This window comes from Myotis myotis, unplaced genomic scaffold (genome assembly GCF_014108235.1).
Source record: "Myotis myotis isolate mMyoMyo1 unplaced genomic scaffold, mMyoMyo1.p scaffold_m19_p_3, whole genome shotgun sequence".
NCBI classification, from domain to species: Eukaryota; Metazoa; Chordata; class Mammalia; order Chiroptera; family Vespertilionidae; genus Myotis; species Myotis myotis.
This window is the reverse complement of record NW_023416335.1, coordinates 174,443,347-174,469,316: the sequence shown is the minus strand read 5'-3', so window position 1 is coordinate 174,469,316 and position 25,970 is coordinate 174,443,347. Positions and strand designations below refer to the sequence as shown.

At 38.1% G+C, this 25,970-nt stretch overlaps 1 protein-coding gene across 4 annotated transcripts in view; it reads left to right on the top strand.

Moving 5' to 3' along the window:
- The window catches only part of BICD1 (BICD cargo adaptor 1), a 200,382-nt gene that overhangs the window by 86,109 nt on the left and 88,303 nt on the right, over nucleotides 1–25,970 (top strand). For all 4 annotated transcript variants that reach the window (XM_036300638.1, XM_036300637.1, XM_036300636.1 and 1 more), the window contains exon 2: nucleotides 1,827–2,039. In XM_036300638.1, coding sequence (XP_036156531.1) covers nucleotides 1,827–2,039 — 213 coding nt within the window. The remainder of the gene's footprint in view (nucleotides 1–1,826; nucleotides 2,040–25,970) is intronic.

Here is a 25,970-nt window from a genome sequence, read left to right as displayed (position 1 = left end):
GACAGAGCCCCATCATTTAAAAAAGGTATTTTGTTACTTAATCTTTTGGTACCACAAGATGTACCAAGATCATTTTGCTCCAGCCCAAGAATTGGTCATTTCTCCAAATACCTCTAGTTCTTTTCATTGGAGATTGATATTTAGGAACAAAATTTGGGTGCAAGGGATGCTCATTGCTACGGATATGTCATTACTTCTATGCCCTCGCAGTTGACAAAGCTAGGAAGTATGTATATGTATGTAAACACATATAAACCCCTCTCTTCCTCTGTCTGTCTGTCTATCTATCTATCTATCTATCTATCTACTTATCAATCTATCAATATTTATCTACCTATTAAAGACTATAAGTTCATCCTGACATTTCTAATTGGAACCCAATACCACTAGTTTCCTTCTAGTCATCCCCCCTTCCTTGTTTGCAACTTCTTTCTCCAACAGTGAGAGATCTGGCTTTCATTATCTGTATTATATTTACTTATTTGCTCAACTCTTGTTTACATCTAAAGAAGTTTCAGCCCTAGCTGGTTTGGCTCATTGAATAGAGCATTGACCTATGGACCAAAGGGTCCCTGGTTCAATTCTGGTCAAGGGCACATATCTTGGTTGCAGGCTCCTCCCTGGCCCAGGCCCTGGTTGGGGCTCATGCAGGAGGCAACCAATTGATGTGTTTCTCTCACATAGATGTTTCTCTCTGTCTTTCCATTTCTATTCGACTCTCTCTAAAGGATCAATGGAAATGTATCCTCGGGTGAGGATTAACAACAACAAAAAGTTTCAGAATTGTGATTTCATAATTCTTGTGAGGAAAAAATATATGAACTAGACAGTAGTGTTAGGGTACAGTTCATTTTGTGTTTAGCTTTGTAATATATAGTAAAGATACTGATTTCCAAAATTTATTCAGATTAGGTCTTTTCTTCTCCACCCCTTTTAGTGTAATTATGTTGTTCATTTGCAATACAGCTAGGATCATTGCTTGTCTGTGCTCCATTTGGGTTCCCCTGACACATGGAGGTTGATTTTAATTATCATTTATTGGGGAGGTATGTGAAACATTACTTTAGTTCTAAGAGTCAGAATCATATGAGAAGGTATACTCAGAAAAGCGCCACCCCCACCATTTGTATCACATTTCATTCCCCCATTCTTTCTACCCCCTTCTCACTCACCAATTTCATTAGTTTCTGATTTATTTTTCTGTTTTTCTTTTTTCAGAAATAAGTAGCTACCTATATGTCTTCTTATACATTATTTCAAAGTCTTTTTGTGGTACCAGGCAATTTGAATGCTGTTTGATGATTTTTGTCATAAGGGTACTACTGCTCAAGATTGGTATATCCTTACTGCTAATATATTAGAAAGCTAATGAAATTATTGCTTTCTTCCTTGAAAAGCATGTTGGGGATTTTTTTCTAGAATGAAAATGAGAACATGAATTTGGATGAGCTCATTAGCACTGAACTATCTATTTCTTAGGATTTGTGTGTTTTTTTTTTAAAAAAAAAGGTAACTTAAAGCAAGCAGCAATGTTTAAGCAGCAATGTTTTTCAGGTTTTCTTTAACCCATTATATATATATTTATATTTATATATATTTATATATATTTTTTAGCAAGACATTTAAAAATTATTTTTCCTTATTAATTGAATTTGAATTAAGTATCAATGAAAGCTGCTAGACTGTTCTATAAGAAATGTAGTTTTGCTTCTGGAGGTCTTGCAGATCAGCTCTTCCTACAAGCAAAGCATTTCCCCAAGCCTGTTTACTAGCATTCTTATGAGGCATTTCACTGTGTACTCTTTTTCTTTTCAAATGCTCTGCAGGCCTTTGGGCAGTCCTTCTCCATCCACCGGAAAGTTGCTGAGGATGGAGAGACTCGGGAGGAAACGCTGCTGCAGGAGTCAGCCTCGAAGGAAGCTTACTACCTGGGGAAGATCTTGGAGATGCAGAACGAACTGAAGCAGAGCCGGGCCGTGGTCACTAACATACAGGCAGAGAACGAGAGGCTCACCGCTGTGGTGCAGGACCTGAAGGAGGTAAACAAGCACCCTGCGAGCAATCTGGGGGCGAGAGAAATAGGATCAAGTTCTATCAGAGGAGCTATATTAAGCAAGAAGCACCTAATTCCGATGCCGGCACTTTTCCTGCAATTTTAGTGAAATGGCAGCTTGTTCTGAGATGAGCTTCTCTCTTATTGCTCATTAAGAATTAAAACCTTTGTTTATTGAGCATTTGGGAAGTGGACTTGCTGCTTCCGCAAAGGTGTTTAAAAAATATAGTACTTGGCTGGTGTGGCTCAGTGGTTGAGTGATGACCCATGAACCAGGAGGTCACTGTTTGATTCCCAGTCAGAACACTTGCCCAGGTTGCAGGTTCAATCCCCAGTGGGGTGTGTGAGGAGGCAGCCAATCAGTGATTCTCTCTCATCATTGATGTTTCTATCTCTCTCTCTCCTTTCCTCTCTGAAGTCAATAAAAATATATTTAAAAAATACATGTAGTGACCTTAACACTTCTCTCCCGTTTCCCTGTTGTAATACACTGTGGAGAAGAATGGTTGGCTGTGATGCTCTGTGTTGGCACTGATTCAAAATGACAGGAAGGTTAGCTCAAGACTCTTTGCACTGGGCAAAGAGACACTGGGGGAGTTTTCTTAGAGTTTGGCGATGCAGAACCATAGGCGATTTCTCTGGTTGTAGACAAGGCAGCAAACTAGAGCTGGTATGAATTAGGTCTGGGAGCCTTTCTTCCTCAGTCTCTGGGCTTCCCCTGGACTCCCTGTTTCGCTCCAGCTTTCCCACAGCTGCATCACGCACCAGACCATTTTGGGCCAGGTAGAGTCAGTGTGACAGTGATGTTGGGGACACAGTGAGCGAAAGGCAGCTTCATCCACCAAACCCTGTTAAGAACATTTTTGGAAACTTCATATTAAATCATTTACTCCAGTTTTTTATATGAAAGCTGCAGAAGCGGTGCTGATGTCCTCGAATTACTACACCAGTGCAGCAGAGGTTGACCAGCAGGTGTTAAGTCCACTACCAAGGGGGCTTATTAGTTGAGCATTTTAGTAATAGGAAAAGATAGGATGAAAAATGTTAATGTTGTGAAATATAATAGAAGTAACCCACTGATGTGTTTCTTAAAATCAGTGACATGTTACAAATAGCGTTTCATTATTTTGAGAGATGTTATCCAGAATTTATTGGAATTTAATCAGTAATTTTCATGTACACGTGTCCATATTATAATGAACTCATATTATAATGAATATCTACAGTACGGTTTCTGCTTTGCCCTGTTCATTATCTTTGGACATACCCAAATATAGTAGTATGATCTGTGGAGACAGAGAAAGGAGCCAACCAAGGTGAAGGTAGTATTCTTAGCACTTAAGTAATAAGAACGTGAGATAGTTTTCAGGAAGTGATGCCTTGCCTCACTTCCCTTAGCTGCAAACGATTGTTGAAAACCAAACTGCTCTCCAGTTCTTTATCTGATTCATCTCTCTGTGCTGGGCTTGGGGCATCACTTGCTTACCCTTTGTAGTGCCAGCCCTTCCTCCTCCTCCTAAGGAATTACCAGTCCCCCTTCCTATTCCAAGCTTCCCTATGAGACGGGTCCACTGCACAAGGTCATGTAGTGACACAAACCATCATCCTTGATTAAACAAGATATTGAACATCCACAGGGGGCAACCTCAGCAGCTTGAGCAGCAGGTTCACATGGCAGGTTAGCAGAGAGGGTGTGACATGAACAACATGAGGGCCAAGTGCGTGCGCATTCAGGCGATTTGTGGAGAACTGTGACCAATGAGCCAAGCAGTCATGATGGCCAGTTGGATGGATCCTCAAAGGTGTACATCCCTACAGTCACAGAGCTGCAGCTGAGGAAGGGGCAGAGAATCCAGAGATGTTTTTCTGTTGAGATAAGACAGCAGTGATTGACTGAGCATCCTCACACTGTGCTTGAGTGTGGTTTCCAATGAGGAGATCTATAATAAGCAGCAGGAGTTGGTAATTATGAATGAGGATGCAAGTGAGGAATAAAGTGAGGCATCAAAGGCAAAAATAATTTTAGGAGTCCTTTATTCAGATCAGTTCTCAAATTTTAGTGACCACCTGAATCACCGAGAGAATTCATCAGAGCATGAGTCCTGGGCGCCACCCCCAGAGGGTCTGGGTCGGTAGGTCTCAACAGGATTCAAGAATTTTTATTTTTAATAAGTTCACAGCACATGCATCTGTGGCTGTTGCTCTGGAGACCACACTTTGAGAACCACTAATTTAGATGTTTGGGCTAAGCAAAGGCTGGGAAAGGGAATATCATAGGCTCACAATTCAGGGAATTGCTTTAAGTACCACAATCCCCTGAATGAATCACTTGGTTATAGTCCTTCGATTTTTGTGCATTTTCAGTAGTTGATTTGCAATAAGAGAATAACTTGTCACATCCAAAATTTTTAATCTCAAATAGCTCAAGGCTATTTAGCTGATGAATGTATTCAGTCAGGTTTGTGAGGTAACTAAAAGGGGAAATAAGGCAAGCTGTTGGTTGGTTTCCTAGTCTTCTGAGTGTGCCAACAATATAATTTATTGATGTTTTCTTTGCAGGGCTAAAAGCTAGTGGTATCACTACACCCCAAGGCCTGCTGTTTTTCATCCATGCCTCATGTTTTAATGTAGCTAATAAGACTATTAGTATTTAGAACTGATTACATTTATAAAATGAGAAAAGGAATACTATTTTTTTTGGTATATTGATCCAGACTTTTGATGACTGGTATTAAATTAAAATTCTAGATATGTTTTTATTGTGGGCTCAATTTTATTTATTTTTCACATTCTGGGCATTGACTGATGTATAGTGATTGCAAACGAGATCATGAAACGAAAAAAAAAATCATGACCTGATGGACCATGAAAAATGGACAAGGGTAACCAATGCAAAATGTAGTAAATCGTCAGCTTGACAGATGCTGTGTGAATTTAATCATTTAGTTAATGGAGTCATTTTTACTTACTGAAAGGACTCATCTCTTACTTCAATAAGATTATTGGTACTGGCAAAAGTATATGTGTGTGTATATGTGGTGTGTGAATTATGAAAGTTTTATACATATGTTTGCATGTGTATATGCACATGTCTGTATGATTACAAGGTCAAATTTTCTTCTATATATGGTAGGTATAGGATAATATAGTGGAAAAAATGGAAAATTTTATGCATTAGAGTTAGAAAATCAATATTTGGTCACAACTCTGCTAAAAGTTTTAGGATTTTACTCATGGCATTTGTAAAAAGATTATTTTACTATGTAGTAAATACATAATAAACAAATTGTTGTCATTGGTAACTTTCTGCATATTTCATTAAAATATTGTTGAAGATATCACTTATTATATAGGTCCATTTTCTTAAGTTAAAGAAATATTAGATGAATACATCTTTGAATTTGTTACCTTGAAAATTCTTTCTGTTGAGATATGAACCTAGATGTTTCATATAAATCTTCTCATCTTTAAACATTTTAATCAGTCTTATTGTATATATATCTTTAATGGAAAACTGCTTTAAGTAATTTTTTTAAGTATAGGGAGTATAAAAAGAATCACCCAAGTCAAAGAACCAAATTAGGAGTTAATCTTAACCAAATTAGGAGTTAATCCTACAAGGGCCAGTGACAGAGGAGAAAAAAAAAATCTTTGGGTTGCCTTGATGGGCATCATTTTGCTGAGAGCTTAATAAGAACATATAGATTACTATAGTGCCTAAGCAGATAATTATTAAACACGTTGGAATTTCATTTTTTAAATCTCCAAAACTATAGGCCTTAACATACTAGACTAGAAGATAGCCTAAATAGGCTTATTTGGACAATATTTATTGAACACTTACTTGGTACTAAGTTAAACTAAAATCCACATTGATGAAATCACAAAATAGGATAGTGAAACTTCTAATACTACTGAGTAGTCTCAATTGTTAATAAGATAAATCAGAATTTACTGCAATATTTACAAAGCATACAGTGCACTTTTGCCAGTATTCCTAACCAGAACTGGCATTTATGTAAAAAAAGAGATGTCCCAGAAGATGGACCCCTTTGGGTGGAAAGCAGAAGATTGGGTAAAAAAAGAGACGTGCCAGAAGATGGACCCCTTTGGGTGGAAAGCAGAAGATTGGAGTGGCACACTGGATTATTGACCTTAGTAGAGATTAAGTCTATACTTTAAAGTGCAAATAGCTGAACGTTTATTGACTGCCAGCAATGTGGCAGGCACTGTTCTAAATTCTTATAACAACCCTATAGAGGTAGGTCCTATTATTATATCATCTCACTTTACGGATGGGGCATGTGAATCAGAGAGAGGTCAAGTAACTTGTCCAGAGCACATGGGTGATAAGTGACAATCCAGGATCTGAACTCAGAAAACCTAGCTGTGATCTAGACACCCCCAAGCCATGTCACTATAGTTGCCAAGAGCACAAGTTTCCCTTTTCTGAATCTTGCCTCAAGCTAATGAAATTTCTGGCAAAATATCTGAAGCTTTAGCACAATAGCTGTATTTTTAACTTGTTGGTAATATTTTACTGGGATATGGCCATTTAATATTTTAAAATATGCCAGTGGCTGAATTTCCAGAAATCTATTATTATTATGCCAACATTTTAGAACTATGTCTATTATATCATAAAGAATCCACATCTATAAACTTTTAGGGTATGAGTGTAGCAATAGTGATTATTTGGTTAAGGTTAATAACTTTTTCCCGGTAGACTTGAATGGTCATGTTGCCTTTTCGCAGACACTTCTAGCACTACGGAGAAGATGAACTGTGAGTCCTATTAATAAAGGACTTTTAGCCGAAACCGGTTTGGCTCGGTGGATAGAGCGTCGGCCTGCGGACTGAAAGGTCCTGGGTTCGATCCCGGTCAGGGGCATGTACCTGGGTTGCGGGCACTTCCCTAGTGGGGGATGTGCCGGAGGCAGCTGATTGATGTTTCTCTCTTATCGATGTTTCTGACTCTCTATCTCTCTCTCTTCCTCTCTGTAAGAAATCAATAATATATATATATATATATATATATATATATATATATATATATATATATATATATATATATTAAAAAAAAGAAAGGACTTTTATCTGCCATTTATCTTTGTATCTTCATTATCCAGCACAGTGCCTGGTCAGAAGCAGACATTAAAAATAATGTTTATTGAGTTGTATTGAACTGGAAAAAACAAACAAACAAAACTACCACTAGATTTGAATTTCAGCTGTGCCACTTACCAGCTGTTGATATGGACAAGTTATTTTTGTTCTCTAAGCTTCACTTTCCTTATTTCTAACATGGAGATGATAATATTAATGTACAGGTCCTATGTCAAATGCCTTGGACAATGGAGATACCAAATTACTGTAATTCCCTGTCTTCCAACTCCCTCCCAAGGCTGCCCTCCCATTGCTTGGCAGCTCTAAGTATTAAACTGCTCCTTTTTGTTCAGTGAAAAGTTGACCCCTGCAATTTTTACCAGCTTGGCCATATTTCTAGCCTCTGGATCTATAGAGAACACACTTTAAAAAGTTCCTATTCCACTTGACAATTTTAGTTCATGCCCAACAGCTTCAAATATTTGGAAAGAACTATTTTGTCTTCTGTTTCAGGATAAACATATTTAGACCCATTAGCACGTCCTCATGTAACACAGTTGCAGGATGCCTCAGCATCCTGGTTATGACCGTCTTAGACTGGCGTCCAGTGTCTCTTAAAAAAAATAGGTCTTTGCTTTTAAAAAGCATGATACTGTTGACTGTCTTTACTCTTGTTGGGAATCCTTGACAATTTGAAACGTTGGACTTAGGTTTTGAGTATTTTGTCTTTGTTTTTTATCTTTTTGGATTTTCAACCTTGCAGTCATGCATTCATTCATTCAGCAGAGGTCTCCTCAGTGCTTACTTACTATAAGCCAGATGCCTGGGAAATTTCAGTGCCCAAAATTCAGTGTGTAGAAACTATTTCCCTCTACTCTGTAGTATCATAGAAATAGAATGGGATCTGTTTTAGACAACATATACCATAGACTGAATGTTGTGTTCCCCCCCAACATTTATATGTTGAAACCTAATTCCTAATGTGATGGTATTTGGAAGTGGGGCCTTGGGGAAGTGATTAGGTCATGAGAGGGAGGCCATCATGAATGGGGTGGGAGTGTCCTTATAAAGGACATCTCAGAGAGCTCCCTTGCCCCTTCCACCATGTGAGGATACAGTGAGAAGACATCCACCTGTGAACCAGGAAGTGGGCCCTCACCTGACACAGAACCTGTTGGCACTTTGATCTTCAACTTCCCAGCTCCAGGGCTGTGAGAAATAAATGCCTGTCGCTTAAGCGACCAGCCTGTGGTATTTTGTTATAGCAGTTCAAATAGACTAGGAAAACATGTAACATTTTGTATAGTAATATCACACGCATCTTAGTCTTTCATTAAACCTGCAAATAGGTGGACCCTGCTGTGACTGAGTAAATGAAAAACATCATTTAAACAGCAATTAGATGCCATGGACCTCAGCCACCAGCACATATTCACCTTGTTCCATGGAGAGCTCTTCAGCCAGTCTTTAAACATCTATTTGCTTCTGTTGTATCAATGGTGGTGTGGTGAGAGTGTAGAATTATAAATCAGGGAATCTGAGTTTAGGTTCTAACTGGACCATTTACTGGTTTTGTGATTAAACTTATTATTTACTATATAAATGTTATAATAACACCTATTCCCTATGATTTTTATGAAGATAAATATTTTTCATGAAAGTGATTTATAAGGAATTGAGGACTATGTAAGTGTTATTTATTGTTTCAGAGTTTGGTAATCAGACTTATTCACACACAGCAAGACAGAAACAATAAGTTAGAAAGATACATTGGAGTAGAGGGAGAGGCCCCAGCACCTTCTGACAGTAGCAAGACGTCGTGGCTGACATCCTGGCACCAAAAGAATAAACAGGCCCATAGGTTGGAAGAGGAGAGCTGTCTGGGTGATCTTATTATCAGTGTAAATAACCTTTCATACCTGGCTAGTTCTTGAAAGGGTCACTGCATTATTACTCAGTACAATATCAAATGTGCTTACTGATGACTTGTGTCAGGAGGAAAAGATTAAACTCAGTAATTAACGCATCCAATAAATAACCAAGCTTTTCTTATAGTCTTCGTTGTTTCTGGCCGAGTAATTGGTTATTGGGATGAAATTGACATTTCCAACTGACAGATGTTTTTACCATTCTCTAACGGCGTGGTGTGGGTAGAGTCAGAAAGCTCAGTCCCACTTTCTCTCCTGCTCCCCATACTTGTTGGGGATGGACCTCACACCTCTCTGAAATAATGCAAAGTACCAAACAGTAGAGAATTATCACTGTTTTTAATTGGTTTAAATAAATAATAATATCATAGCTCACGTTTATGATAGTTTATCACATGCGCTTTACATTCATTATCGCTTTTAATTCTCTCAATAAACTTACAAGGCATGTCCTATTTCTCTCCCCTCTTTAAGAGAGCCTAAACAGCGTGTCCAAAAGTAGTGAAGCTGGTGCCCTAAACCAGGCAATCTGACTCTTAACCACGTTAGTGCCTGCTTATTGGCTGTTGGATTCCACTAGAGAAATATGCCTTTTGGTTGAAAGTTCTTTCCAACATGTGCTGAACCTACTATACTAGTAAATAAATATCCCTATGAACATCATCAGGAATTTGAAAGCAGGGTTTAACAATATACAGACAAGTCATCTTTGAATAATTGTGATTTGATTGTGCTTTTGGGAATTATAAGTTAAATAAATAGATTTGTAGGATTCGTTTAATTAATTATAGACTCACAGATACTTTTTTGGTGTATAGTTCTATGAATTTAACATATATATAGACTTGTGTAACCCCAGCCACAATCAAGATGCAGAATAGTTTCATCACCCCCAAGACCTCCCCTGTATTGTGCTATTCCTTTGTCCTCATACCCTCCCCATCCCAACCTCTGATAACCAATCATCAGTTCTCTATCACCACAGTTTTGTCTTTTCAAGAATGTTATGTAAATGGAATTGTACAATATGTAACTTCTTGAGATTCGGTCCTTTCTCTCAGCGTTAATGCCTATGAGATTTCATCTAAGTTGTTGCATTATCAATAATTTGTTCCTTTCTATTGCCAAATAATATTTCTCTGTATGGATATACTACAGTTTTGCTCTTTCTTAAAAAATAGATTTTTTATTGATTTCAGAGAGAGGAACAGAGAGGGAGAGATAGAAACATCAATAATGAGAGAGAATCATTGTTCGGCTGCCTCCTGCAAGTCCCACACTGGGGATCGAGCCCACAACCCGGGCATGTACCCTGACCAGGAATCGAACCATGACGTCCTGGCTAATACATAGGTTGACGCTCAACCATTGAGCCACTCTGGCTGGGCTACAGTTTTGTTCTTTTTTAAAAAAACAATTCATTGTTGAAGGACATTGGGTTATTTTTGGATTTTAACAATTACAAATAGAGCTGCTACATATGTTCATGTTTGTGAATATTTTTGTGTGAACAAAGTTTTTATTTTTCTAGGGCAAGTAACTAGAAGAGTGGGCATTCTGGGTTAGGTAGTAAGTGTATATTTAACTTGTCCAGAGTGGCTATAGCATTTTGTAGTTCTACTAGCCAAGTTCTAGTTTCTCTTCATTCTTCCCAGCACTTGATAATATCTGTATTTTTTAATTTTATTTTAGCCATGCTAATAGGTGTGTAGTGGTATCACATCATGGGATTAGTTTGCATTTCCCTAATGGCTAATAATATCAAACATCTTTTCATGTGCTTATTTGTTTTTCATATATTCTTCTTGATAAAGTTTCTGTTCCAGACTTTGCCCATTTTTTATTTGTATTGTTTCTTTTTTTAGATATATTTTGAGAATTCTTTATATGTGCTGGATTCAAGACCTTTGTTTTTGGATATATGATTTGCAAATACTTTCTCTTAGCTTGCCTTTTGATTCTGTTTTTTAATTTAAACTTTATTTTTACAGTTAGATTCAATATTATTTTCTATAGTTTCAAGTATACGACATAGTGGTTAGACAGTCATATACTTTACAAAGTGTTCCCCCAATATTTTCAGTACCCGCCTGGCACTATACATAGTTATTACAATATTATTGACTAATTAGTTCCTAATCCCTTAACATTTTCCATCCAGCTACCCAATCCTTCTCCCCTCTGGCATTCATCAATTTGTTCTCTGTATCTATGAGTTTCTTTCTATTTTGTTTGTTTATTTATTTTGTCCTTAGATCCCATATACAAGTGAAAGCATGGTATTTGTCTTCGTTCTCTTAAAAGTGTCTTTTGTGGAGCACAAAGTTTTTTTATTTCAATGAAGTCTACTATATAAAAATTTTATGTATTATGTTTTTTATTTATTATATTTTTTAAAATCAGCTTTAAGGAACTTCTCCACCCCAATTCATGAATATATTCTTCTATATTTTTATCTAAATGCTTTATCAAATTTAGATCTATGATCCATTTTGAGTTGACTTTTGTACAAGGTTTGAGGTTTCAGTAGAAGTTCATTTTTTTGGCATATGTGTTCAATTGTCCCATTGCCATTTGTTGAAAGACTATTCTTTCTCCATTGAATTACCTTTACACCTTTGTTAAAGCAATTGGCCACATTTGTTTGAGTTTATTTCTAGACTCCATTCTGCTGATCTATGTGTCTATCCCAACGTGGCTAATACCACATTGTCATGAAGTCATAGAGGAAATAGGAAGCCAGGTCACTTAGGTAGGGCCTTTGGGACCATTGAAAGGATTTTGGCTTTCACTTTGAGTGAAGTGAAAGCTATTGGAAACTGTTGAGCAAAGGAGAGATGTGACTTTAATGAGCCAGGATAAGAGTAGGAGGTTAGTGCAGTCATCCACATATGAGAAAATGGTGGTTTGGCCAGGATGACAGGAGGAGGTGGTGAAAAGAGGTCACCAAAATTCTGAATATATTTTGAGAGAAAAACCAACATGACTCTCTCATGGGTTGGATATAGAGAATATGAGATAAGGAGGAGAAAAGATAACAGGAAGTCCAAGCATTTTAGCTTGAAAATTGAGATGGGGAAAGCTTCAGGCAAAACAGGTTTTAGGAGAGAAGATCAGAAGTTAAGTTTTAGGCATGTTAAGCTTTAAATTCCAATTAGCCTTCCACATGCAGATGTTGAATGGGTAGTAGAAGATGAGGGCTGAAAGTTTGAGAGAACAATCTGGGGAGAGAAATATAAATTTTGGAATTATCAGCAGATAGATACTAGTTAAGGCTTATCACTGAGATCACCAAGGCAGGATGTGTAAATAGAAAAGAGAAGGGCCCAAGCATTGAGCCCTAAGCTACCTCAGCAGTGAGATGTTGGGGACAAGAAGTGACACTAAAAATAATAGTGAACCTATATGACCCTATTAACCAATGCCACCCCCATAAAATTGTAGTATGATAAAATTTAATAATAATAATAGTTATTATTATTAATGAGGTAGAACGAAAATAAACAGAGAGTGGCTCCCAGAAACCAAATGAAGAAAGTGATGTCTACAAAGGAAGTGATCAATATTGGAAATGCTGCTAATAGTCAAATAAAATGAGGAAACCGAATTGACCCCTGGATTTAGCAAGATGGGGTCATTGGTCCCCTCATTAAGAGAAGTTTCTCTGGAGTGGTGGGAGCAAAAGCCTGATTAGAGTACGGTTCAGAGAGAATTAACGGAGAAGAGAATAGAGGCAACTTTTTCAGGAGCTGGTTTTGTTTACAGAGGACCAAAGAAAGGAGGCGGTAGCTACGGGGCAAAAATAGGCTCAAGGGAAAGGTTTTTCTGTTTTTTGTTTTTAAGATCAACGAAACAATTGTATGTGGGAATGCCGATTGCTGATGGGCATGACCCAGTGGGGAAGGAAATTTTGATGATGTAGGAGGAAAAGGGAAGCATGCCTGGAGTACTTGATTTCCTTGCACTAAGAAGAAAGGAAGAGGATCTGGTGCAAAAATGGAGGGATTGCCTTTGGAAAGGAGCAAGGTGTTGCCAACATCCACGGCAACGCCTGGAAAAGCAGATAGTATGTGGGTGCAGAAGTGGGTACCTAGCAGGTGTGAATGAAGAGAAGCCTTTGAAAGTCCTCTTCAGGCTGCTTCAGTTTCCTCACTGAAGCAGGAAGCAAGGTCAGCAGCTGAAAGGGGAGATGGGAGGAGGCGTTGGGGATTTGAGGAGAAAAAGTGGTGAGATAGTCACCTGGAAGAGTGAGCCACTAAGGTATTAGCATGGGAATGAGCATGGGCTGAAGCAGAAGGAGAAGGCCCCTCAAGAGGAGGAATTCCAGTAGTCGAGATCATGGGTGGGAATATTGAGAATCCAGGAATTAAGACCAGAAGTTCTGGGGATGTTGGCAACGAGCCAGGTGCTGAAGCCTTGGAGAAACGGGGAGGAAGGAGTCGGTGTTTGGTAGTTGACAGTAACAATGCTGGTCGTGGACGGTGGACAGTGCCTGTGCCTACCCTGCTGCCACGACCTTGTCACAGTGGATGCAACTGTTAATTTGTTTCCAAAAAATCTACACGTACCAGCTTGAAAAGAAATCTCATGATGACCTGAAATTTAAAGCAGAGGAGTTTGGGGGAAGGATAGGGGGAGAATGCTCTGAAAGCAGTCAGCCGGGCCAGCACCAGAGAGGGTTGCAGGGGAAACAGTGTGCCCATGGGAGAGGCAGTTTCCATTAAAACAGAAGGATGTGCATTATACATTTCTGAAAATCTCCTACTGCCCGCTGTAATCCCATATGCTCAGAGTCGGTGACTATCGATTACACTGCATGCATTGTTGTAAGGAGCACAGACACTTCATTTTCTTTTTGACGATTGTAAATATTTTTTCCGTGATTTGGAAAGTTGCATTATTATATTTCCCAGTGAGAAGCAATACAATAGCTTCTGAGTAGCTCTCAAAATGAAGTCCCTTTAGCCTTTTTTGGCGTTATTCTGTGGCGGTAATAAGGACCTGCATTTTCATAATCCCGAACATTTGGGGAAAACTTCAAAAATGAAAACACATGTAAATATTTTCAACATCCAGATGTTGGACATCATTTGCACTCAGCTTCAAAATAGTACCATTTTTGTTTGTCACTCTTTTTCCTACATTAGACAATAATAAGGGGCATAAACTTCTGGACTGATACAACAGTTACATCAACTTCCTTTGTAATTGCCAGTCGTTAAACTAGTGCCAAATGAAGAATTAAATCGGAAACCACAGGGAAGGTCAAGCTAAAGTTAGAAACAGATCATTCATGTCTCAGGCGGACTGTAGAAATGGCATCTCTGGACGTGACACTGGTAAAATAAAAGTCTGTTTTTAAAGGAATCTTGCATAGTCTCTTTACTTTTTTTTTTTTAAAGGATAACTAAGTTTTTATCAGTTACCTTTTATCTTTTATCATTTAAAAATTTAAAATAGTGAAAAGACAGCCTATTTTTTTAAATGTAGAATTGGTATGGTATATACTTAGTATATATATGTGGACTATATATAATATATATTTATTATATATATATAACACATATTACCATATATATGAATTTCTTTTTTCTTCTTTCCCTCCCTTCCTTCATCTCTCTTCCTCCCAGGCCTCCCTCCCTTCCTTTTCTCATCCTGTGAATAGAGTCAAACACCAGTTTTCTACATCTTGGAATATAGGAATAAAGATCTGTGCACAATCCACTTCATACATATTGATTCTTGAACTAAAAATAGCTCGATTCAGTTTCAGGCTTTTTCTCCCACCCAAGCTCAGGTTTTGCTCCCTGTGCAGACTGGGTGGAAGGAATAGTAATGCACAGTCAGCATCTTAGCTGGAATGCTTAGTGGACAATTTTAATTTTTCTTTTCTTTTTTTTTTACTTCTTGACCTCTATTTCCAAAGAATATTCTGGTTGGCAGATCTAGCCTGATTAAGATTCTGTCCAGGCATTTAATTCTCCTAAGGGAATTTATGGCTTAATCTAACCATCAAGAATACCTCAATCTACTCAGAACCTAATTTCTTGAAGGTTATAGGAAATTTGTACTTGAACAAGACAGAAAGAGCAAATTAATGAGTGAGTTTAGTGATATAATGAATTCTGGTATATATCTTGGATTATACTTTTTAATGCTGAATCAACAACGATATTTTAAAAAGTAAATATTATAGACCAATGATGCTAGCAGCTAGAGTGATAATAGACCCAAACTTTAACTTTCAATTTGACTTAAAGTACAATACCATGCATCCCAGAAGAAAGGCTATATACTGGCTGCCTCCTTAACTGCTTTTGGAAACAGACTTTGTCCAACACATTCCACCAAGTCACAGGCTAAAAACAACTGTTATTCTTGGGAATATAGGACCTGGGCATCTTCCTCATCATCACTTGTTCAATAATAAAAATACTTAGATTTAGAAATAATAGTCTGATAGAGTTTTGGTTTCACCAAAACAATTTTTCAAAAAGCAGAATTGTAACTGTCTCTTCTGAGCCTATCACAGTGGACAAAACCTCACCGCCTGCATGACATTAAAGAAATCTAGGATATCAAAATGTGTCTCCTGATGGGCTTTGGCACACAGTATAGTCCCAGAGTTATTTTTGTTTTTAAATATATTTTTATTAATTTTTAATATATATTTATTGAGGGAGAAAGAGATAGAAACATCAATGATGAGAGAGAATCATTGATTGGCTGCCTCCTGCATACCCCCTACTGGGGATCGAGCCCGCAACCTGGGCATGTGCCCTTGATCAGAATCGAATCTGGGACCCTTCAGTCTGCAGGCTGATGCTCTATCCAGGGCCAGAGTTGTTTTTAAACAACGAGGGAAGATTTGGCTACCTGTATAAAGAAGGGGCCAGCAACCATTTTCTGGATGGTAAAATATTCATTATATTAGGATGAAGGATATAAAAGAACCTGTCAGGATAACAACACCCCTCTCACTCCCAAGCGTTAATGATAATGAAACTGGGCCTTGAGAGTAATAAAAATCTTGCATCATTATTTGAATCAATCTTTCATTGACATTGCTTACAATGAGATGTTCCAAACCTTATTTTCCCCCTTATCATCTCCTTAAGGAGTTGTTGTGTTTTTTTGGACATTTTTTCCGTAATTGCTGCAAAATTAAATATATTGAGGAATGAGATTTTGCAGGGTAAGGCTGTATTAATTTTCTGTGGCTGCTGGAACAATGATCTTCAAGTTTTGTGGCTTCAAGCAACACAGATGGATTCTCTTATTGTTCTAGAGGCCAGACGTCTGCAGATTACTGGGCTGAGGTCAAGGTGTTGGCAAGGCCGGGCTCCCTCTTGGAGGCAGGCGTGGAGCCTCTGGTTCCTCTTCCAGTTTCCACCTTTTTCCAGCTTCTAGAATGGCATTCTTCGCTTTCATGGGCTGCTGACCCGTCCTCCATCTTTGGAGCCAGCAGTGCGTCTTGTTTCAGTACCGCATTGCCTTTGTCTGTGTCAGCTCTTCCGCCTCCCTCTTACAAGGGCACTGTGATTACACTTAGGCACTACCAGGGTAATCTATCCATATCAAATCCGTAATCACATTTGCAAAGTCTGTTGCCATATAAGGTAACGTTCACAGGTCCCAGGACTAAGACCTGGATATCTTTGGGGGGGGCGGGGGGGGGGGGAGGGATTATTCTCCCTACCACAGGAGTGATACCTCCCCTTGTTGGAAGTGCATGTTCTAGACCCGTGGTCAGCAAACTGCGGCTCTCGAGCCACATGCGGCTCTTTGGCCCCTTGAGTGTGGCTCTTCCTAAGCCTTAGGAGTACCCTAATTAAGTTAATAACAATGTACCTACCTATATAGTTTAAGTTTAAAAAATTTGGCTCTCAAAAGAAATTTCTATCATCGTACTGTTGATATTTGGCTCTGTTGACTAATGAATTTGCCGACCACTGTTCTAGACTATGGAAGGAAGGAAGGAAGGAAGGAAGGAAGGAAGGAAGGAAGGAAGGAAGGAAGGAAGGAAGGAAGGAAGGAAGGAAGGAAGGAAGGAAGGAAGGAAGGAAGGAAGAAAGGGAAAGAGTAAAAGATAATAAATATGTAACTTTGGCTAGTAATCAATTCTTTATTATATCTTAATTTATTTGGTGCACTTGCCATTAGAACAGAGAGAGAAGATATGTTTAAAATGGATAGGATTCAAAAGAGTAGAGCTGGCGATGCCCATCTTGTTGCCATGTACTCACCCATTCATTTATTTTGCATCATCTTTTTTGCTGAGGCCAGTCAGCAGAGAAGGGCAATGAGTCACTCCAAGGTCAGACAGTGTTATTACCTAATCATATTGTGATGGGCAAATCCACCATTAAGCTTCCGATTGAGAGAAATACTATTGAGTTGGCAAATGCTTTTGATGTGTACGTGCTGATAGTCATATGTAACCACAATTTTTCAGACTTTGGCAAAGAGAAATGGGAATTCTCTGTATTTTAATTTGCTGTAAAATTTATCCCTCAGGGGTGACCATTCTGTAAAGTACCTAGTCTGTGCAAATGCTGAGCCAAATGCTGTTGGAAATATGTGTAAGGTAGTGTCTGCCTTTAGTAGGCAGTTCAGAGGGATAAAATGAATATATGATTAATCTAGTACTGGACGGCACTTCTTTCCACCTGGGCTATTCCTGTTAGGGTAGCGGCCTGAATTAATGCAGAAAATACCTGCTTGCCATCCTCCATACACGGACTGGCTAGTATCCTCTGGGAAACATCCAGTGGACACCACTTGGCTCTCCAGCCTAAGAGAAGTATTATTAAAGACTGAATGCCAGCTTCCTCTTTGTGTGTGTGTGTGTGTGTGTGTGTATTTTTTTTTTTTCTTGATTTAAGAGAGGAAGGGAGAGGGGTAGAGAGAGAAATGTCAATGATGAGAGAGTATCATTGATCGGGTGCCTCCTGCACGCCCCACACTGGGGATTAGGCCTGCAACTGGAGCCTGTGCCCTGACTGGGAATCAAACCTCCCAGGTTGATGCTCAACCACTGAGCCACACCAGCTGGGCAGCTTTCTCTTTGTTTATATAATACAGTGATGGCGAACCTATGACACGCGAACTCATTTTTTTGGGTTGATTTTTCTTTGTTAAATGGCATTTAAATATAGAAAATAAATATCAAAAATATAAGTCTTTGTTTTACTATGGTTGCAAATATCAAACAATTTCTATATGTGACACGGCACCAGAGTTAAGTTAGGGTTTTTCAAAATGCTGACACGCCGAGCTCAAAAGGTTCACCATCACTGATATAATGGATATCTTAGATGGCCTTGAAATCGATCTATTAACAATCTGTGACTTGTACTTCTATCTGAAATGAATTAAACAACTGCTTTTGGAAACAGACTTTCCTCAACATATTCCACCAAATCATAGGCTAAAAACAGCTGTTATTCTTGGGAATATAAGACCTGGGCATCTTAATTTTTTTTTTAACTGGATTGCCAGGAAATTTTATTGATGCCTAGCAATATAGCATTTCATGTTGGATAAAGCAGATGCACAAAAGAAAAATTGTATTAGGTAAAACCCCTTACAAAATAATTACTTAACACTTTGCAAATAATTGAAGTTAGAAGATTTGGATTTTATTTTTAGAGCAAAGTGTATTTTGCAGTGTATTCTTCATATTTGCTACAGTTTAACAATGGTTGTGCATATGTTAATTGAGTAAACTTTGCCAAGTGAATTATCTTCTCTGGACGTCAATATTGTTATATATTAAGTGGGAATAATAGCAACACCTACCTCCTAGGCTGTCGTAAGGATTAAATAAATTCTTACATGTGGTACACTTGGAACAGCACCTGGCATATAGTTAACACTGAGTCAGTATTAACTGTTGTATAATTTCATTGCTACTTGCATATATTTTTAAAATGTATTTAGAATTGTTTCTTCATTTTAATTTAAATTCTTTATTGTTTAAAGTATTACATGAGTCTCCTTTTCCCCCATTGACCTCTCCCTGGCTGCTCCCACCCCCCAGCACATGCCCTCACCGCCCCCTATGGTCTGTTTCCGTTGGTTATGCTCATATGCATGCATACAAGTCCTTTGGTTGATCTCTTACCCCCTCAAGAATATTATTTGAGCAGTAGAATTATTATATCACATGGTACAAGACTTTTTTTCCAAGGTCATACATATAGCCATGTTGCTTTTCTCAAGTATTAAAGCAATTTATGCTCCCATTAGTAATAGCAAGGAATTGCAATTTCACTGAGCCCTGTCAAGCATTAATCTTCGTAGCACTCCAGGCTGCTTATATAGTACGTGAATCATAGCATTTCAGTATTAATTTATAAGGTCATGGAGGGGTAGGGATATGGTTTATCTTGTTCACTAGTATATGCTATAAAGAGCTTAGTATATAATAGACACTCAGAAAAAAAAGGACAAATGGATAAATGAGAAATTTGCCACTTTCATTAATTTGAGGAATACTTTTTCATTAATAATATTAGTAATTTATTCATCAATTTAGGACATATTTCATCATGTTTGCACATTCATTTATTAGGGTTAGTATTTCTATTATTTGTGCATGCTACAGGAAATTACTGATTTTCCTAATCATTTGCCATGAGTATCTCATCCAGTTTGTATGCCTTTTGATTGTGTTTTACTTTTGACACAATCGAGTTTTGGCAATTGCTTTTAAATCTACTACTTTTTTCCTATGAGATTACTTTTAGTGGTTATAAGCATAGAATGTTTTTCCTTCCTTCTTCTAGTCATCCTTCTCAAAACTATAATAATTTAATGCTAATTTCTTTCTGTTTTACTGTTTAATTTTTTACTTTTAATGTTTTAGTCTTTGTGAGATTCAGTTTGGTATGTAGAACAATGTGGGACTTTATATTTTAAAATCTCCCCCTAAATGCCTAAATGTCCCAGCACCATTTCAACATGATATCCCTCTTTTTTATAAAAATATTACATTTTCAGCACGGCCAGTATTGCTCAGTGGTTGAGCATGGACCTATGAACCAGGAGGTCATGGTTCGATTTCTGATCAGGGCACATGCCCAGGTTGTGGGCTTGATCCCCTGTAGGGGGTGTGCAGGAGGCAGCCGATCAGTGATTCTTTCTCATCATTGATGTTTCTATCTCTCTCTCCCTCTCCCTTCCTCTCTGAAATAAATAAAAAAGAATAATTTTGAAAATGTTTAAAAAAGAATATTACAAATTCATTTATTATTTTTTAAATGTATTGAAAACAGTTTACACATTTTGTAATACCTTAACCAATAAAGAAATTAAAGATTAAAAAAAAAAAGAAAGGAAAATAAAATAAAAACAGTTTAATCAGGGTAATTGCAATCTCAAAATCAGGAGAATCAAAGTAATTACAATCTCAAAAATAAAAACAAATAAAAAACCACACCCAGAATATTTTTTAGAGTTGGAGAATAAAAGAAATGAAAAGAAAGAATTGTTAGGAAGACCATTTTTAATTCAAATGAAGAAAATAGAGATATGTAGTGCATTATTACTTTTTTCTACAATATATAGCTTTTATGATTTGACGTAGTCTTTAAAGAAATGATTTATAAGGTTCTAGAATTAGCATAAGTCCAGAGTGTAAGGATGTATATTTCTGATGACAATCTCAAAAATTTTACTTTGGATATCATAAAAACACAAGAATATAGTCAAATCCCCCCATCTCATTGGTCAGCAATAGGTTTTGATTAGCTTCCTGCATCCTAAATATTCAGTAGTCTTCGCATTTCTTACCAGGTGTCAGAAGGTAATTACATACATCGTTTTTGAATAAATGGATAACTTTGGTCTGAGTAATTTTCTTCACAATTACCCTTTAACTAAAATTGATTTCTTTCTTAATGACACTTATGTTCTTTTCCACAAGGGCACCTACATTATTCTGTGTTCACTGTCCCGTTTGTCCTGTTTCTGTCTATTTTGTCTTCTATTCAGTTCTGTTACTCTATTTGCCTGTTAGTTCTGGTTTTCTCTTTGTAATTACTTCCACGTAGCAGTGTGTTTAAAGTTTACTAGTTCTATCTTCCTCGTATTTGTTCTTCTGCCTCAATTATTTTGCTGGCCCTTTCATTCCATTTCTAATTCACATCTAAGTGGTCTGATTCAGTTTTTATTTTTTTAAAATATATTTTATTGATTTTTTACAGAGAGGAAGGGAGAGGGATAGAGAGTTGGAAACATCCATGAGAGAGAACCATCGATCAGCTGCCTCCTGCACACCCCCTCCTGGGAATGTGCCCGCAACCAAGGTACATGCCCTTGACCGGAATTGAACCTGGGACTCTTCAGTCCTCAGGCCGATGCTCTAGCCACTGAGCCAAACTGGTCAGGGCTGATTCGGTTTTTAGATTACAGTATGCCTGTATTCTTGATCAATAGGACAGTTCAGAAAACAGGCTCAGGCTTCCTTTTGTTGTTGTTTGCTTCTTGTAGGAGTGGCTTTAGAAAATAATTAGTTCAGTTGCCTACAGGTAAGAAGAGTCCTTTTTGGTCAACAATTCCAAAATTAAAATCATTGCTTTCATATATATTCTTTAAGATGAATATGGAAACTAATGATATTCACAACCAACATGGCCAAGGTCAGCACTAAGTTTCTTTTGTATTTGAAGTAGAAAGCTAATAGTACTCTACTCATAGAATTTTCCAGTCTAAGTTTTGTTCTGCTAATAGGTGTTCAGTATGACAGAGCTCTTCTTAAGGACCGTTTGACTCTGTGTTCCTCTTTGCCCTTCCCCCTCATGCAAATAAGATGACCCCTACATCAAATCAAATCATCAGAGCAGACTTTTCATCATTTTTAATAGAATGTCAGCCTTGCCACCTGCTTGCCTAGTACTCAAACCATCTGCATCTCTCTTCAATCTGCAGCCCAGAATATTCTTCAGAGGCTGTCATCAGAGAGGGCTACCTTCAGTTTCCTACTTGTTATTCTATTCCTGTCAAAACCCAGCTGACAGATATTCAAGGGCCATAACCTAAGTGACATGCAATCTGCCAACTCCTCCATTTTTTCTTAAGTTTTATTCTTCTCTTGACAAAGGTATTAGAAAGCTGTACACTCTTATCAGCAGTATGATGTGATATTTAAAAGTAGGGACTGAGGAAGTCAGATGAGAGTTGGGTTTAAATTCAGATCCCACCACTTAGTCCCAGTAGAATCTTGTCTAAATCTCATAATTTTTCTAAATCTCAGTTTCTTCATCTGTACAGTGGGGATAAAAATAATAGTGAAGAAATGTGTTTATCCTGAATATCTAATGGTATTTTAAAAAATCAGATAACTAGAATTGTTTCCTTTTACACTTGTTTACTGGGAATCCGAGAGCTCTGCTTAAAGCTCAATTAGAGTGATTCCTGAACCTTTTGCCCACGTGAGCAGTCTGTTGTCTAAGATCAATTGATTTTCCTAAAGCAAACAGTGAATTGAATTATATATTTTCAGTCTGATCTGCTGTGGGCAAAATTTTTTTGGAACAGTCCTGGCTGGTGTGGCTCAGTTGGTTGGGCGTCATCCTGGCACCAAAAGGTTGCTGGTTTGATTCCTGTCAGGGCACAAGCCCAGGTTTTGGGCTTGATCTGCGGTGGGGGTGTGCAGGAGGCAACCGATCAATGTTTTGCTCTTGAAACAACTAAGAGAAACTCCCAGAAATAATTATGAGGATGAGGTTAGTTCATTAGCGATATTGCAGTAGCTGGTAGAGTCAAGAGCCAGGAATATGTTTTATGTCTGGGCTTAGAAAACAAAGTTATTTATCCTTGTCCGTGTGGGTGCTTTACCTGCAATGCCCTTTCATAGCAGTGCCGATGCAGCTCATTACCAAGAATGGTTGAACACTGTCCCCAAACTTTGACCTTTTTTAATGTGTCTTTTTCTTCATCTTGTCTCCCTTTCTGCCTATTTTGTTCTTGATCTCTGTGTATGCATCTGAGCCTGAGAAGACGACAGTCATTAACTCCTTGGCTATTCTGCTATCTGTGTCTTTTATTTCCTCCTGCTTTTCCTATTTATTCTCCCATTTCCTTCTCCATCTCTGTCCCTGTTACTAGCAAGTTCCTCCCCACATCCTGGCCATTCACCCTCTTCAGCCTCCCACCACCCTTAACATTAGCAAAAACAACAAAAAATAAGAATAATTAAGATGGGTATAGTGCAGCGGTTCTCAACCTGTGGGGGTCGAACGACCCTTTCACAGGGGTCACCTAAGACCATCGGAAAACACATATATAATTACATATTGTTTTTGTGATTAATCACTATGCTTTAATTATGTTCATTTTGTAACAATGAAATTGGGGGTCACCACAACATGAGGAACTGTATTAAAGGGTCGCGGCATTAGGAAGGTTGAGAACCACTGGTATAGTGGCTTGAATAGTGGCGCCAAAATATATGTCACACAGCTCAACACTTGCTACCCCTTGTTTCCCAGAGTGTGGCGTTATCTGGAATAAGGATCTTTGCAAATGTAATGAAGGTGAGGATCCTGAGATGACATCATCCTGGATAACAGCTGGCCTTAAATTCAATAGCAGGTGTCCTCATAAGAGACAGAAAAGAGGAAGACAGAGACACAGGGAAGAAGGCCATGTGAAGATGGAGGCAGAGATTGGAGTTCTGCTGCCATGAGACAAGGGGGTTTGGGGCCACCAGAAGCTGGAAAAGGTCAGGAAGGGTTCTCCATAGCGCTTCAGAAGGGGTGTGGCCCTGACAGCAGACTTCTGGCCTCTGTTAACTGTGAGACTTCACGTCAGACTTCTGGCGTCTGTAATTGTGAGAATAAACTCGTTGTTTATGCCACCGGTTTATGGTAATTTGTGGCAGCCTTAGAAACTCAGTCCGTGGAAGACAATACAGCCCCACAGGAACATTTATTTCACAATTGCTGAGCATTTTTAAATAACAAAAACATATTAGAAAAGAATATGAAGTCATTTCTCAATTATTAATCATAAAAGAAAGCTTGCTAAATTATATCTAACACATTATAGAACCAGCTCTTAACTGGCAATAAAGTACTCCTGAAGTTAATTCATATTTAAATTGTTTGAAACTCAATGCATTTTTTTTGCTTCAGGAGTCATATAGTATATTATGGATGTTTTCAGATATGAATCCATAATAATTTTGTTAGTCATATATAGGCTATAAATATCTTACAAAGTACTCATAATTTGGAACAGTACTTGCATACCAGGATTCAATAAATGTTACATATTACCAACTCCCCAACTAAAGTATAAACTTTGAGACAGAAGCAACGTCCTATGCTTTTTATAATCTCAGAACCTACAGTATTTCTTGTGTATTATATGCAGTGAGTATTTGTTGAACTAATAAAAGGAACAAATGGCTGTTTTCAGTCTCTCCATAAACAATCAAATATGTATAGAATTGACAAAGTTATAATGTTACAGTAAAAAATTCATTCACAAAACAAAAAGAATTTTAAAATGATGAAAGAACTGTAGATATAATCAAGAGGAGAAAAGGAAATCACTACCAATGTGAAATTCTCCATATTTTAGCCCTGGAAGGCAGAGACCTTGTCCTATGTTTCTTTGTAATTCCAGTGTCTTGCATAATGATTTCCATAGAATAGGCATGTGCAGCCTGGCCCACAGGAAGGGCTAATGGAAACCCTCATGCAGATTTCTGGAGGTCTTTTTCTATGTAGCTCTCTCTCTCTATGTAATTTTACCCCGACACTTCCAGCCCCCTCGGCTCCCTGAGCTCTGCGCTCCGTCCTCACCTCAGCTGAGCCTCTGGGCTCTCTGGCTTCCCCTCCTGGCACCTGCAGCCCATAAATTGCCTCCAGGTCAGCGGTTCTCAACCTGTGGGTTGCGACCCCTTTGGCCATCGAACGACCCTTTCACAGGGGTCGCCTAAGACCATCCTGCATATCAGATATTTACATTACGATTCATAACAGTAGCAACATTACAGTTATGAAGTAGCAACGAAAGTAATTTTATGGTTGGGTCACAACATGAGGAACTGTATTTAAAGGGCCAGAAGGTCGAGAACCACTGCTCCAGGTAGAGAGTTGGGTTGTTCATAGTGCTCACCTCATCTTTTTCCCGCCTAGAGATAAAGACCTACAGGGCTGTTGTTCAACCTCGGAGAACAGCTGTTTCATATATTTTGTCCAGTTTTCTAATTGTTTACCATGAAAGTTTAAGTCCTTTCTTTGTCACTTCATCTAGACTAAAAGCAGTTCCCATGCAAGTGTGTTGGTTAAAAGAAAAAGGAAAAAAAAGGTAACCGTAAACTAAGACTTTTCAGTTCACGCAGTTGGCTCTTTTATTGATTGAGAGTTGCAGTGCCGTGACTCAGTGGTGATGAGGCTCTACTGGCAAATTTCCAGTCTCGGCCAGCAGTTTACTTCCAGAACAGACTCTTTCATCTTCCCTTCCTGCTTGAGTGAATTAGGACGGGAGGAAAAAAGGAGTCATATGTAATACTTTCAACAATAACGATTTTTAAAAAGAATGAACACTGGAATTCTAAATTATAAAGAATGTTACCCGCACCAAAACACACACCTTGTACTAGCTTATTAAGAGGAGGGTGAATAAGTGTGTCATCTCTATTTATTTATGCACCCATTCTTATAGCCATAGTCTATTAGAATCGTCCATTGCTTTTCACAAACTGGTTTAAAGTTTTAATGATGATACATACAGATTTCCTCATGTAAGCATAGAGACCATTTCTGTTCATGTTATTTCTGTGCAATCAGTCATTTCCCCTCCAAGGTCATAGCCCCATAGTTCTATCATACACATACAGTCTATTTTACAGTTTACTGATTGATTAG